Source organism: Trachemys scripta, chromosome 8 (assembly GCF_013100865.1).
Source record: "Trachemys scripta elegans isolate TJP31775 chromosome 8, CAS_Tse_1.0, whole genome shotgun sequence".
Classification (NCBI taxonomy): Eukaryota; Metazoa; Chordata; order Testudines; family Emydidae; genus Trachemys; species Trachemys scripta.
In genome coordinates, this window is record NC_048305.1 from 49,910,804 (window position 1) to 49,926,638 (window position 15,835).

Below are 15,835 nucleotides of genomic sequence, written 5' to 3' on the forward strand. Positions count from 1 at the left end.
GGAGGGGAAGCGCCCGGCCGGGGGCGCAGGGTCCGGAGGCATGGGGGCTGCCCGAAGCCCAAGCGCTACTGGCTTCACGGTTTGCCGGGCAGCCTCCAGATCCTGCGCCCCCGGCTGGGCGCTTCCCCTCCCGGGCTCCAGCTGCGCTGGGGAAGCGCCGGCCAGGGGCGCAGGGTCTGGGGGCTGCCCAGCAAACCATGAAGCCGGTAGCGCTCGGGCAGCCCTTTCCGTGTGGCTGGGAGTGGGAGGGAGGAGGGGGGGGCGTTAGGGTGGGGAAGGAGCGGAGTTGGGGCGGGCTGGGGGTGGGGAAATGGGCGGGGCCAGGGCCCGTGGAGGGTCCTCTTTTTTTATTTGTTAGATATGGTAACCCTAAAAGTGTGCAAGTTCTGAGGTTCATGGAACAAAAAGGTAGACAAGCAAAGAGTGTCAGCATCACGATTTGGTGATAAAGTTCCAGGGACAGATTCATTTACAGAGTGCTTGTGAAGAGAGAGGTCCTGAAGACAGGAGACCAAATCTCAGCTATCAACCTAGTGTCCTGTTTACTATCTTGCTGGAGACTGAGCTCAAATTTTGACATTAAGAAATCTGACTTTGAATTCAAGTTGAAAAGGTAAGTTTGCAGTTCTAATTAACAGTCACGCCACACACAGTCCCTGTGGGAAAGTGAAGGAGATCTCTGAGCGAGCTCAAGGATTGTTGAACACTAGCCTCTTCATGCAAGAGGCAGCTAGTCAAGTTTTACAAGCTGTTATCTGTAGGCACAGATTCCTGCACTAGGAATGAAAAAAAAGGTGAGTGGAGCATGTGCTTGTTTGGAACATCAATTCTTATTGCTGAGAGTTTGGATTTCAGCATGCTTCATTACGGCACCCTAACTCAGCGGTAGTAGCCAGAGGACTGCAGGGGTTTCATTGCACCACGACCCTCTTCTGACAACAAAGTTACCACATGACCCTGGGAGTGGGGTGGAGCCTGAGTCCGCCGCCTCGGTGGGGGATGAGGGGACTGCAGCCTGAGCCCTGCGTGGTGGTGGAGCTTGGGCTTCAGCTCTCGGTCCCAGCAAGTCTAATGCTGGCCCTGGCAACCCTATTAAAATGGCATTGCAACCCACAGCTTGAAAACCACTGGGCTAACACCAAGGAGTTAAGATAAAGCCTTCTCAATTTGTGGCTCATAGCCACAGAGATTAGCATGCAAACATGAATGCATATGCAGGTGCGTGTGTGTGAGCAGCACAGCATTAAATTAAAGTCTTGCACTTCAAAAGTAAAGCCACAGTCACTTTTGGATTGATGACAAAACTCTAATGGCTTTTGTGGCAAATGAAACATGGAGCCTATTTGTTAGTATAGGAACACACACCATATGTGAAAACAGAACAGCATTACATGGCTAATCTCAAGGGTAACATACTGCAAAATGTTTCAAGCTTTCCCGCTCCATGTCGGTTTCTTTCTCATGCTGCAGAGAGCCCTGAGCACTGGCAACAGCACAGTGGCTGCTGGACAGTTGCCATCATGTTTTCCACACCTGCCTCCTAACTTGGCTTCTCTGCCTTCAGTTCGTTTTATTCTCCTCTCCAGCCTGTGCCAAAGGCAAATGCATCGCTTAAGCTACAAACACCCACAGTTGGGATGACCTCTTCTAACTGCTTCTTCTGGTAGAGTTGTTATGACCTTGCTCCCTAAGAATGGATTCAAGTGTTTAAAAATGTAGATGCAGGAAATCACTTACCTTAATTGTACCCTGACTGTTAGCAGCGATGAGCACATTGGATTCCTGAAAAAGAAGAGGAGTTATCAGAGTTTGCAATGCAGATTTGGAAGGGGCATAGAGTAGGAGACTGAAACACTTGTCTGATTTCAAAGGAATTGAACTCTTGCCATTTCTGTTGGGCTTTTGTGGCCAGAAATCTTATTTTGAAAGATTACATCAGCTTGAAGAATTAGGAAGCAACAATCCTTAGTGCTTGCACAGACATTTAAATCTTGAAAGTAAATTACAAATACAAATTAATCGTCACAATACGCCTCTGAAGACGACAAGTAGTATAATCATCACTCATCTCTTGGCAGTATGAATACAAAGGTCTCTGGTGCCTAAACTAAATCGAACTGAACTGAATAATTAACATGACCCCCAAACCCTCCAACTAAGGCAACATACTCAATTAAACAGCCAAGAAATCTGAAATAGAAAATAAAATAAGAGGAATACAACAGCTTCTCACACAAATCGGAAGGGTCAGAAAATCCAACAGTTCAAAAGGAAGAGGACTTTGGCTCTGGCATGAGGGATGCTAGAGAGATGCGATGTAGGTACTTCTCTTAGGTATGTATAGAGCAGTGGTTCTCAACTTATTTACCACTGTGGGCCGCATATGCAGCTCACTATGTGTTCCATGAACCGCATCCACACAATATTGCAGCTGTGTGCTGACTGGGCCGTAAGTGATCCACAGGCTGAGAACCACGGATATAGAGAGTCAAACTAAGCACACCTTGGTTGTCTATTTATATGGCCTGCTTCACCAGCCTGGTAGATCCCCAGGAAAATAAAGTTCCCAAATTGCAGGCTCTGGATGGGAGTGGGCCTGCCGTCTCCTACACAGTCAAGTCCACCCACTTCAGATGCTTTGGTGGGAGACAAGGTAGGGGGAAAGATCCAAAAAGAAAGAAAAAAAAGGAAGAGAGATTATCAATAAGTTAAAAGAAATAACTACTAGAGGGAGGAAGAACCCTGAAAAAGAAATCAAAGAGACAGAATCACACTTCTCAGAATCCGAAGAACACTTGCATCCGAAGAAGTGGGCTGTAGCCCACGAAAGCTTATGCTCTAATAAATTTGTTAGTCTCTAAGGTGCCACAAGTACTCCTGTTCTTTTTGCGGATACAGACTAACACGGCTGCTACTCTGAAACTTCTCAGAATGGTTTCCCACAACCCTTCTTTTCCAGCCATGCAATACCAGCAATTGTAGTGTTTACTGCCAAACTGCTTGGTCTAAAAGCAGCTGATATTAGAAGCAGCAAGATAAATGGAAAGATCTGTCTCAGAAAAGCTATCCACCCTCAGATGAATTTAGCTTAATTATCCCATCACTTCACGCATACATTTTAAATAATCTCAGTGAACAGAATATCCCCACTTCAAAGGCGCATTACACCCTTGCATTCTGTGTGAGAGTTCGAGGAAAACAGCTAGCCTAAACCAGCTGTGTGTAAAAATTGGTAGATGCTGGCACTTTGTAGCATCAGAGGTGAACACATTGTTAGCTCAGCACATAGCAAGATTAGGCTACAAACTGCCTCGTTGTGAGGTTCTGAAGTCTGCAGGACCACCAGCTTTGAAACAAAGGGAGAGAAAACTGGTATATTATTCAACATAAAAAGCTAGTTACCTAACAATAGTTGCCTTTTGGTAAACCACTGGACTACTGCATTACAAATGGATTTGATCATCCCTGGATAGTGTCTATTACAGGAGTAGCAAGAACTTTGATAGCATCTCACATGTGACCCTCTAAGCCAAAGCATTTGTATAGAAAACATGCCCTAAAAAGAACCATAAAGTCCCCATTTCAATTCTTACACTGGATAAGAGGATGGTCTTGATATTGGCACTGTCCGAGAATGCCACAACTTCTCAATGTAAAGCATCAGAATATTATGCCAAATCACAAGAACACTTGCGTCATTAAGGAAAATCTTTGATAAACATGTACAGAAACAAACAACGTTGGGACTCAAATGCCCGACAACTAGATTACTTTGAGATATCTGACTAATTTTTGAGACAAGAGAGGAGCATAAACAGATATCAAATGTCTAGTACAAAGGGCTGGAGCTGATAAGTGCAAGATTGTTGGTTGTGAACGATTCTTGTTTGCATTGTGAATGACTGGTAATTCAGCATCGCTGCTGCAGTCTGTCAGGGCACCACTGCAAATGAGCTCTGGCTCAATGGGTTGCTTTACCAGCTAAATAAAACAAAATGCCAGAGGGTAATTCACTCTTTCCTGGGAACCTGCCGTTTTTCCTGCAGAACCTCTCTCTGGGTCTGAGATAATCGCTGCTCTGCTGCTTTCATCCCCAGCACACATAGACAAACAGGAGCAGACACAGGGGAAATTAGCACCAAGTCTGTCACTGAACAAATGGCCACTTGCTTGTCAAAGCACTCTAGCACTGTGGTTGCTTCTACGGGGGCACAATCTAAGTAACTTTTTTATCCCCTGGAGGAGCAATTCTCTTCCCCTTTGTATTGCCTATAAAACAGCCATTATGCTCAATGCATTAAAAACCTAAGCAGGCTGTGAAATAAAAATTATTCAAACAGCATGTGATCTGTAGATTTACAGCTGGTGACAGATGCACATGTGTTTAATCAATCTTTTTGCCTGTGTATACATAAAAAGTTGCCCAGTTTGCACCATCTCTAGGGTTGATTTTACTGTTTAACAGGAGCTATAAACTCGATGTTAAGGTTCTTTGATTTATGCCCAGAACATACCATGGCCTTTATCAGCATATCTTGGATGCCATCAAAAGGCAGCACAACAACTTACTATGAGGGCAGGAACCTCCACTCTGCCAGACAATTGTATAAAGAACTGTTGCTTTCCCTACAGTAACTGTAATTCTTTGAGGTGTTGGATCCCACTTTAGAGGTGCATGCACTTCACACACGCAACAGAATAGCAGTCCATTGAGGCCTCACACGCACCCAGTGCCACCACAAGCTCCTGCACAAGGACATAAAAGGCCAAGGAGGCAGTGACCCCCACCCCACCCCTAAGTTCCCTCCCAAATCAAAGGCATTTACTGTGGACTCTGAACATCAAGGATGGAATGCAGGTCATGGGATCCACAATGACTACAACATCTCAGAGAACCAGTTACTGTAGGATAAGGAATCTTTCTTCCAGTCTAGGTGGCTGGCAAGCGGTATCCTCTCTGGATGGCAGGAATGAGGAATGTCAGCAGCAGTAGTCAAAAATTGAAGTACCAGCTCTTCTGAACTTGGCATCAGACTGGCTACCATGCAAAGGCATAATGTTTGACAAAAGTCAGTGGGTTGCTTCCTACTGCTGTGTCTCTGAAGTAGGCCAAAGAAACTGCATGTGCCCTAGTGAAGTGTGTCTTGGCATTTGGAGGGAAAAGGCCCTGCATGATCCACTTAGAGATTCCCTGTGATGAGATGGCCTGGCCTTTTGATGAGCCTCAAATAGCCACAAAAAGAGGAGGAGACAGTCTGAACGGTTTGGTTCTGTCAAGGTAACAGAGAAAGGCTCTGGAAATGTCCTAGGTATGTACCCTCTTCTTTCCTGGAGTTAAGTGTTGCTTCAGGAGGAAGACAGATAGGGTAACTGACCGATTTAGGTGAAACTCCAAGATCACCTTAGAGATAAAGCTAGGGTGTGATCTCAAACACCTTGTCGCTGAAAAGATGCATAAGGAGGTCTGGTCATAAGGACCAGGAACTCTCTGACCTTCGATGCAGAGGTTACTGCAGCCAGAAAGATGGATTTAAGGGAAAGGTAGCAAAATGAATGATCTAATACTGTACTGCAGGGGTGGGCAAACTTTTTGTCCCAAGGACCATATCTGGGTATGGAAATTGTATGGCGGGTCATGAATGCTCACAAAATTGGGGATTGGGGTGTGGGAGGGGGTTGGGGGGTGCAGAAGGGTTCGGGAGGCTGGGGCAGGGGGTTGGGGCGCCAGAGGGGGGCAGGGGTGCAGGCTCCGGGAGGTGCTTATCTTAAAGCAGCTTGCAGAACCAGCAGCATGTTCCCCCTCCAGCTCCTATGTGGAGGCGCGGCCAGGCAGTGAGCGCTGCCATCACTTGGGGTGGGGGCAGTGTGTGGAGCCCCCTGGCTGCCCCATGCATAGGAAATGGAGGGGGGACATGCCTCTGCTTCCAGGAGTTGCATGGAGTGGGGCAAGCCCCCGACCTCACTCCCCAGCAGGAGCTCGAGGACCGGATTAAAATGTCTGGAGGGCCGGATGCAGCCCCTGGCCCATAGTTTGCCCACCCCTGCTGCACTGACTGGAGAAGCTCAGTAAGTTTCAGGAGAACAATGTACGGTCCAACTCACTGAAGCCAACCCACTGGTGCCACAGACAGCTTGGCACTGAACACTACACTGACACCTACAGTAGGGATTGTAAACCTTTGCATTTCTGAGCCCCCCACCTCAACATGCTATAAAGACTGCAGGGCCTTGGGGGTGGGGGGGAGAGAAAGAAAGGGCCCTGGGGCATAGGTGTAATTTGACTTCTATTTTCGGGGGCGGGGGCTGGGCAGGGCCTGGTGGGGCTCAGGTCAGTTCTGCACAGTGGGGACTGCAGAGGGAGCGACCACTCCACCCCTATTCACCACAGCAGGCCACCCAGCCTGTCTGGGGAGGTGTCTGGAGGGGGGGGGGGTTGCAACCAAAAATTATATGAAAGAGCGGGCGGTGGGGCGGGCTGTGACTGTGTGCGGACAGGGGGAAGCTCAGGGTGCAGGGAGGGGGTTAGCTAGGGGTTGTGTGCAGGCACAGGGGTAACTCAGGGTGCAGGGAGGGGTTAAGCTAGGGGCTGTGTGCTGGGTCCCCATACAATTGCTTCTCCCCGAGGGCTCTGCCATCCCAGAACCAGGTCCCCCCACCCAGGCACCCCTTACTGGATGTGTGAGCAGCCAAAGGGGACTGGGAGCTGAGAAGCAGCCACAACCCGGGGCACCGGCAGATGACAGGGGAATGCTGTGCCTGCCCCCTGCATGGCACCAACCAGAGCAGTAGCTCTCTGCAATGCCCAGCTCCAGCTTCCCGTCTCCAACCTGGCCAGGGGGTAGGGCCTCAGGGAGGAGGAGGAGAAGAAGGAGAAGGAGAAGGAGGAGGTGGGGTGTGTGTGGAGCTGCCCCCAGGACTGCCCTGCTCTGGGTAAGGCACTGCAGTTTGGTGGAGCAATGCCCCCCATGTCTGTCCATGGGCTCAGGGCTTCTGCCCCATCGGGAGCACCTGGGCTCCGTCCCTGCAGCTCCCAGCTTTAGCCCCGCAGGGGGTGCTGGGGCTGCAGCTATGGGCCCCTATGGGTCCTCCTGAAAGGGCTTGTGGCCCCCCCCAGGGCACTGTGGACCCCCAGTTGAGAACCACTGACCTATGGTACTGAGGTCTGGCACTCAGAGGGGCTGCTCCAAACAGAAAGACTCCAGGCAGAGCTCCATGTCTTCTCACAAGGACAGATCACCTAAATCCTCAGGTGTCTTTACTTAGCACCATCTTCTCTGCATTGGTCTTTGATATCACTTGCCTGCTAGACATGGTGCTAGAGGAAGCTAGCTTGTCTGCTACCAGGACTCTGGAGTTCATCTCCTCAGGACCTGAAGAGACTTTCATAGGTTGAAGTTTCATTTCTGGGAGCAACCACATGTCTTGTGACTTATACATTCTTGCGGAGAATGAAAGGATGATGGGACTCTCAAACTGCAGAGGCAATTGCTGTGTCCACCTTTCAATGGAAGTCCATCGCAGGACGGTCAGGGCTTGAAGATTGCTGATTTTGGATCTGCCATGTCGAGAAGCCCTGTATGGGGGGTAGGGGGATCTGTATTGAAGCTTTCAGGGGAGTCTGACCATAAATGTTCAGTTTATATGGGATTATAGCATTCACAGGTGTCATCGCTCAGATAATTAGAAGTGTGCTGGAAGTTTTGAGCAGTTTGAAGAAATTTAGTCAAAGCTAATAACTAGAAGGTCAAACACACACCAGCTTCTGTCTCATTGCCGAAGGTGGTAAAGGGGAACTGAGGGAGAGTCACAACTGTCCTGTCCGTTATGTATTCTTATGAGAATATGAGGCAGCACAAGGGTGTATGTGCAGCCCTAACAGATGCTGCTATTCAAAAGGCTGATCTTAGGGGCCTGCATATCTACAGTGGGATCCACATTGACAAGTACTCAAAGACAAACACTGTTTCAGACAGCAACTAAAAGTTCCACTCAACCACTCATACCCAACTATATAATCATCGAGTACTGAGTTTCTCTCCCCCTTCCGTCCCCACCACCTCAGGCTCTTTGGGTGAGTTGTAGCATTTCTAAAAATGAAGACTAGATGGGCAGTGATGAGAATCAAGCATGGCACAGGCAATGGCTGTCTAAGCTTCCCTAGTACAGCTCTGCCACATGCTGGTCCCTAGTATTGGAGCTGCCGGGACAGGGATCTCAACCCTTCAGGCTGGATCCACAGGCATAAAACACCCATTATTTTTGGGGGGCTGGAAGAAAGCAAAAAGGGAGAGGAAAGACTGCCCCTTTCCTGTTTTTCCATTTCCTTTGTCCCCCAAAGCAAAATTTCAGAGGCCATAGATTAAAACCTAAGCCAATGCACCAAAGCATCTTCCTGCCATAGTTCTTTCTGAGAAACATGTATTCTTCCTAGTAGAAGTTGGGGATACAACACCCTGTAAAATGCCAGGCTTGGAAGTGGAAATCTCTGCAATTTAACTCCTCCCTCCTCTCCCCCCCCCCCGTTAGAGATCAATAAAAAATTCAAGCTGTAGCTATCTTAAATGCCCCAGAACATTAGTATTCACCCTGCCAAAGGTGCTCTCCTGAGATGGAACGTGTGCTTTACATGTTTTCCCCGATATAAAAACGTGATCCTATCCTGAAGAGCTCAAAATAAAAAGGATTAACACATACACCATGCAGATCATTTCTTTTTCTTAATATAACCCTGTCTGTGAGGACACCTCTTCCTTGTCTACAAAACTCAAATGCAAAATATCACAGCCTGGTGCAAATATGCCTGAAGAAATAGTTGCAAGTTGTCTGAGGAATAGGAAAGCCAGGATGCTGATTTCTAAGCACATTCTCAATTACTCTGTTTGAAATGAGATACTAAATTAGGATATTTTTTATGTACCAATTACACAGATTATCTCTGAATGTGATAGCTAAAAAAACCCAAAAAACACCACATGAAATGTAGTCTTATTGAGAACAAAAAAAGTACTTGAACTGAAAGAATTGTACTGAGTGTCTGAACAAACAAAGCTCTCCAGCCATGTAAACTAGCAAGTCAAGAGAAAATGCATAAATAATGCAAGGGCATTTCATAAGGGCAGTTAACCTTTTAAAGTTTGGTTGTGTCAGACTAACAGACTGGAAGCTGATCTAGCTATATTTTCCACTGAAGGTAAAATTGCTACATTGTGTTACAACACATGGCCCTGATTGCAGAAACAGGAAGCAAAGTTTGGCAAAGGAAATATCAAGATATTTGATTTTCATTTTGGTCATGCCCTTAATGCTACCAATTGTGATGTTGCTACACACTGCAATGAACTGCAGTAATAGTTTGATGTACTGAAGCTACAGTTTACTGAAAAGATTAATTCGATTGTAGCCACTTGGAGCAGGGATCACCTTTTCATTTGGTGTGCTCGCTAATGTTAGCTCCAGTTACTTTTCACACTTAAAAGGATTCACCCTCTTTTTTAGGATAACATATTTCCCCCAAATTTACCGTACACTCTGAGGGTAATGTTTGAATATTTTGGGAATTTTCAAGTAAACTTATTTAGATTAATTTCAAATGGGACCATCATGAAATTTTTCTCTGGAGCCTGACCCTTTTTCCCCTCCCAGGCCTATTTTACTAAGAAAGGGATAGTTTATCATCACACTTTCCAAATAGTTAACACTCATTGCCAGCTAATTTGGAACATATATTCATGTTCCTACTAAAGATGGCTGCCATTTGCCATTCTCTCCCCCCATGAGATTGAAGCCACAGGTGGTTTTCAGGAAAGATTGCCCCCATTTCACTAAAGCCTTTGCTATCACCTGTCATATCTCTCAACCTTCAATCTTCCAATGTGAGAGTCAAGCCACCGAAATGTGTGAAAAAATGGTCAAATGATGGAACATCTTTGCTGCACACCATGTCATGATGGTTTCTCAGTATAAAACCTGATTTAAAAGAATATTTTCTCATTGTATGAATAAATCAGTTTTTAAAAAAGCAATCTGGAAAAGAGGATTTCTGTCACATGAAACAATATGAGGCTCCAATATGGGTCATCAGCAGGTTTGAACCCTAGACCTGCAAATCAGATCCCTACCCAGACTGCTACCATGTGAGCTATTGAAATAACTTATTGGCTATGGGAAGGACTAATGTCTTGTGTGTAGCACTTTTATTTATCTTTTAGAGGCAGAATTTCTTTGTGATGATGCAGAGTCTGTAGCTGTCAGCGGAAACATGCTGTGTGGCGTTTTAGGGAACAGTTAAAAGGTGTCTGACAAACAGGACACAAGGATCTTTCAGGGGATGGCTCTGACAGACCTGACACAGGTTCTGGAGGCAGTGATCCCTTTTTCTTAGCTACCGAGTGCTCTAGGGGGAGCTTCTCCCCCGAACATCTTCTAGCAGGTTTTGGTACCAAAGAACTGAGGAGGGCCTGTGCCTTTTCTTCAGTGCCGGCGAAAGGGATCAAGGAGCCTCACATATCTCAGGCGCAACGCTCTGTATTGAGGGCAAGGTATCTGTGGCACTCTCCACATGCACCAGCTCCGATACAGGGCAAAGTGTTATCCCCATAAGCAGACACTTGAGCCTGGCCGCTCTATCTTTGAGTGGGGCTTAAAACCTTTACAAATGTGACATTTGTCACTGCTATGGGATTCTCCCAAACATTTCAGGCAAGATGGATGCGGGTCATTGACCAGCACAGGCTTGTTGCAAGACCGGCAGGAATTAAACCCCAGAGAATGAGGCATTGTTCTGATACCAAAAGATTAATTTTAATCAAAAAGACCTAAAAACTGAAACCCAGCACTAAAATCTAACTCAACTAATGTTAACTAGCTAACTCATTTCCAATAATAAACAGGGAATATATATATATAAAGGAGCGAGGGAAGAACTAGGCACAAGAAGTCTGAAATTGCTCCAACAAAAGTCACCGGTGGTAAGAAGGAACTGAGGGACATCGGGGGCAGCACCACGCTTGTATACCTACACAATGCCTCATGTAACGGCAGAGGGCACACAGGCCAGCCCAAAAAGTACTGTTGAGAAAAAAAAAGTTCCCTGACAACTGTGCATGGAGTGCACGCATACCCACAGTGGAATGGACATGTGCAAACATTTGAAGAAAAGATATTACCTCACCCATGTTGTCTCTTGAAATTCCTGGGACCAACACTGCTAACATGAATTCTATACATCATTCTGACAATTATTTCCCTTTTCACATGTGAAGATCAAGTCTCTTCAACACAAAAAAAGATCAAATTAGGAATATTTGGAAAGAAATGTGCAGCAGCCCAGCAAAGGCAAGAATGCAGCCAGGTGTCTCTTTCCAGCTTCAGCTGTTTAAAAAAAAATTCCAAGTTTCTTCTCGCTACCTGATAACTGTGTATTTTGTAACAATGAAATTATTCACACCACGAGAGACAATTTTTCTGTGTGTGCGCGTGTGTGCATAAAAATAGAGAGACAGTTGTCCAATTTTTGTCATGTCTGGTACAAATATGTATGTGTGTTTTCTTGTCACACAGGAGTTCACAGACTCTCTACAGGATCCTACATCAAGAGCAAGCTTTCAAATTAGTGCTTTCATCATCTTAACACAGGCACAACCTGCAGCTTCTATAGAAGACAAGATGTGGACTAAGCAGAAATTCACTTCCCAGCCTGTTAAATCCCTCCACATCATTTTAATGCAGACCAACGCCTTTAACCTCTCTCTCTTATTCAGACTTTCCTTTAGATAAAATAAATCCCTCAAAACCAAAAATGTTTTCTGGCATTTTTTGCCCTGCATTTTCCATCTGAGCCACATGTGGATCCCTTGACATAAGGAACATCTATCCCCATTTTATTAAAGCCTCTATACTGAAGGCACCCTTTATTAGTGCCTCTCTTTTTTGGATTTCACAGTTAATGCATTTTTTTCTGCTTTTATTTAGGCTGAAGTCAGCACAATATCCTACCGTATAACTGGAAGCTCATTTACTATCATACATACACAAATTTATGCCTTCACTCACAGCATATGGGAGCACAGCGGAAAGTAGTCAAACACTCACTCCAATGAGAGACACTCGCATAAGAAGAAAGCCATTTGCCAGCCAAGTGTGAAATAATTTTTTCTTAGCATGACCTTTCCTTTCAGCATGTGCTTTTCAGAAAAGCAAGACCAAGAGGGCAATTCAGGATCTGGCTGGAACAAAAAAGCGTGTCTAACTGCATGTGTGTAGGGAGCTGCCCACAGGTTGCTATTGATTTATCCCATTTTGCGAGGTCCTGTGAACCCTAGACAGAAAAAATTAAGGCCCACAAATAAGAGGGGGAGGGGGCTGTAAAAAATGGGGGTGGGATTTGGGGATTTTCTCTGAAACTTTTATGCAGCAGGTGCAATTCTCTCTGTATTTCAGTCCTTCTGACATAAAAATGTATACAAATAAGCACCTACCTGGAATTTACTTGGAATTCAGTCTGGAATAATTTGTCAGTGACAAATTATGCTACAAACACCACAAACTACAGAGGCCTAATGGCTGGTGCACTGTTCCCAACAGGCAGGCAGAGACAGACATTAAAACCACTGTATGTCTGTATCAGCATTATGAAAATTCCCCCTCCCCATACGAGGGAATGCTGAGCTTCACTGCCCATCTCCTATCCACAACAAGGTCTCCAAAGCCCCACTGTCCCCACACAGCCATTTCTCCTGGGACAGACTTACACTTCAGACACTCTCCATAAGGAGTAAGTTTGAGGCCCTTAATGAAATCTCAGCTTTATACAAATACAGCAGGTAATAAGCCCGCAATGCTACGTACAAACATGAAACAAGTTAGCATCACTATTGCAATACCACAAGAAATGGCTAGGTAAAGGTCTAGTGTGGATTGCCTTTGCCCATCTATTTATATTTGAAAGCCCCAAACACCTATTTGGTGATCCTAAACCAAGTTACGCACCAGCTAGTCTGAGGACTGCAGAGGCCCAGGAGGAACCAGCCATTATCACTGTTGTATTTGTTCTCTCCCCCCTTCCTCACCTCCTACTGTTTGTTACTTTCTCTTCTCACATCTTGTCTTAAACCAGAGTCAGTTCTTCAGGACACAGGCCAGGCTGTCGTGTACGTTTGTGGAGGGCCCAGCAGAATGGGGCCCCAGGCACTGTTCATTACCACTGCTATTCTTGTTTTTATTCCCCGGGCTCCTCCCCCAAATGCTCACTCCACAAGAAGGAACTAAAAGATCAAATACACACATTGCACCGCTCTACAAGATGCTCCCAGGTCCTGAAAAAACTAACATTTAGAACCATAATGGCAATAATTCTGTTAAAAAACAACAGTGCACAATAGACCGAGGGTACGTCTACACTCGGAGCTAGGGCTGTGATTCCCAGCTTGCAGAGACATACTCGTGCTAGCTCGCTAAAGACAGTAGTGTAGCCATGGTAGCATGGACAGCGGTGAGCATTGGCAAGGGATAGCCAGGCCAAGTACAAACCTCCCTGCACCCTGTGGGTAAGTACTTGGTACAGTTAATCCACTGCTGCTTCCCGCATACTGAGGCTCCAATACTGTTTTTAAGCACACCAGCTTGAAGAGAACTAGCATGAGTATGTCTGAGAGAGCTGGGAATCACAGTCCCAGCTCCAATGGCAGACATAGCCTAAGGGCTTATCTACATTTAAAATGCTAGAGTGGCACAGCTGTGCTATGGCGACAGGAGGGATTCTCCTGTCTGCGTAGGCAATCCACCTCCCCGAGAGGCAGTAGCTAGGTCGATGAAGAATTCTTCTGTCACCCTAGTTCTATCTACATGGGGATTTAGATCGGCTTAACTATGCCGCTCAGAATTATGGACTTTTCACACCCTGACTGACTTAGTTAAACTGACCTGATTTTCTAGTGTAGACCAGGCCTATGAGACGTAATCCTAAAAGCACCCCAGCCTCCTAGCATTTGGGTAGGAGAAGAAAAGAAACCCAACAAGGTAGGGAACTTCCGATTTTTGTGCAGAAATTGCCCTGCAAGATCTATGACAGGCAATCACTCATAACAAACCGGAAAGAGAAAGCAGGAGACTAAAGGCCCACAGTGAACCAAACAAACTCTGAAATTGAAGGGTCAGCGTGGACTACAATCAAAGCTATTACAGCAGAGCTGCTAACAACACAGTTGCAGCCCAAGCTGGTTAAAACATGGTCCTGGTCTTGCATCAGAGGGGACCAAATCATGCCCCTGAACCATGCTAACCTTGGATAGTGTACATGGGCCCAGATACCTGTGTATGCTCCCATATATTTTCCTTCTCTTTCCTGTTCTCTCTTGACCACACAAAAATGGATCTTGTGTATCACCTACAAAACTCTGCCTGAAGACAACCGGAGCATGCTCCCACTGAAGAGTGATAAATCGTTTTTAAGTGGGTCTAGTAGGGTTCGTTCTTGAATTACACAAAACTCTTTCCCACTTGCTTTATGGAGCCCAATTCACTGTCTTGACGCTGCTTGAGGCTCCCTTGGACCAGGCACAAAAGGTTGGTCCAAATATTAAAGCAGAGTCTCCTGCACACAGACACTGACCAGCTAAAGGCTTGCTTCTTAATCGCCCACTTCTCCTACTCTGCCAGTGCTGAGTTTCATCCTCTAATTAGGTGAATGATACAGATTTAAAAACTGACCTAACAACCCTGACATTAATATTTTAAATCATTAATTCTCAATTCTATAATGCCCATAAATCACTTATATGTGTGGATTTAATTAACAATGCAATCAGTAAAAAATAATATTTTGAATTTATATTGCACATTTCACCAGAGGATCCAAAGACATGGTACAAATACTAATTAAGTCTCAAGAAGTCCCCGTTAGGTAACTAAGTACTAACCTGATTTTACAACTGGGGAAACTGAGGCAGTGCATTCACCTGACATGGCCTAAGCTGCAGAGTAAATTGGTGACGAAGACATCAGTAGAACCCAGGAAGTTTTTGCTGAGCAGATGGAATAAATATGCAGGGATGAATATAAAGGGTTAGTTTCCCTTATATAAATTCTGCTTCTGGAGTACAATATTGACTTACAAACTGAAGGAAAACCCATTTTGAAGTTTACTCTTCGCCAAGCAGATTAAGAGCCCAAATTACTACTAGTCTAGTCTAGTCACTGTTTCTAGCTCTGGACTCAAGGACACACACCCAGGCCCAGACCACTTATCCAATGCCCTTCCTTGGGATGTGGGATACCACGCTCTCCAACCACCCTAAATCCTGAAATCTGTGTCTTCGATTTCCTGAGCCTCTGTCACTTACACACATGCCCTCAGAGTTCCATCCAGACTGTGGGCACTCTGGGCTTTTAGTCTAGATCCTTCAGAGACAACATAGCAGGAAAACAAGGAATGCAGTCTTAGGAAAGGAACATCTTAACCACTTTACTCTTATAAAGGACTGGAGCGCTCAAACACATCCTCCCCATGACGTCTGATCTCAATCCTTCTACGATTTGTCAGCATTTCAGGCTGGGCAGAGTCCATACTGCTTGCTATCTTCTGCAAGGCCTCCTTACATGTGGTGATGACCGGCCCTTTGCACAGAGCAGAACCCCACTCTTGTGCATAAGACTGGCCATGCTGGGTCAGAACAAAGGTCCATCTAGCCCAGTATCCTGTCTTCCGACAGTGGCCAATGTTGGGTGCCTCAGAAGGAATGAACAGAACAGGTAATCATCAAGTGATCCATTGCCTATCGCTCATTCCCAGCTCCTGGCAAAGAGAGGCTAGGGACACCAGCCCTGCCCATCATGATTA

The 15,835-nt window shown here is 45.8% G+C and overlaps 1 protein-coding gene across 2 annotated transcripts in view; it reads right to left on the bottom strand.

Annotated features, from left to right (window-relative positions):
- The window catches only part of COP1 (COP1 E3 ubiquitin ligase), a 205,685-nt gene that overhangs the window by 2,887 nt on the left and 186,963 nt on the right, over positions 1 to 15,835 (bottom strand). For both annotated transcript variants that reach the window (XM_034778467.1, XM_034778468.1), the window contains exon 19: positions 1,738 to 1,782. In XM_034778467.1, coding sequence (XP_034634358.1) covers positions 1,738 to 1,782 — 45 coding nt within the window. The remainder of the gene's footprint in view (positions 1 to 1,737; positions 1,783 to 15,835) is intronic.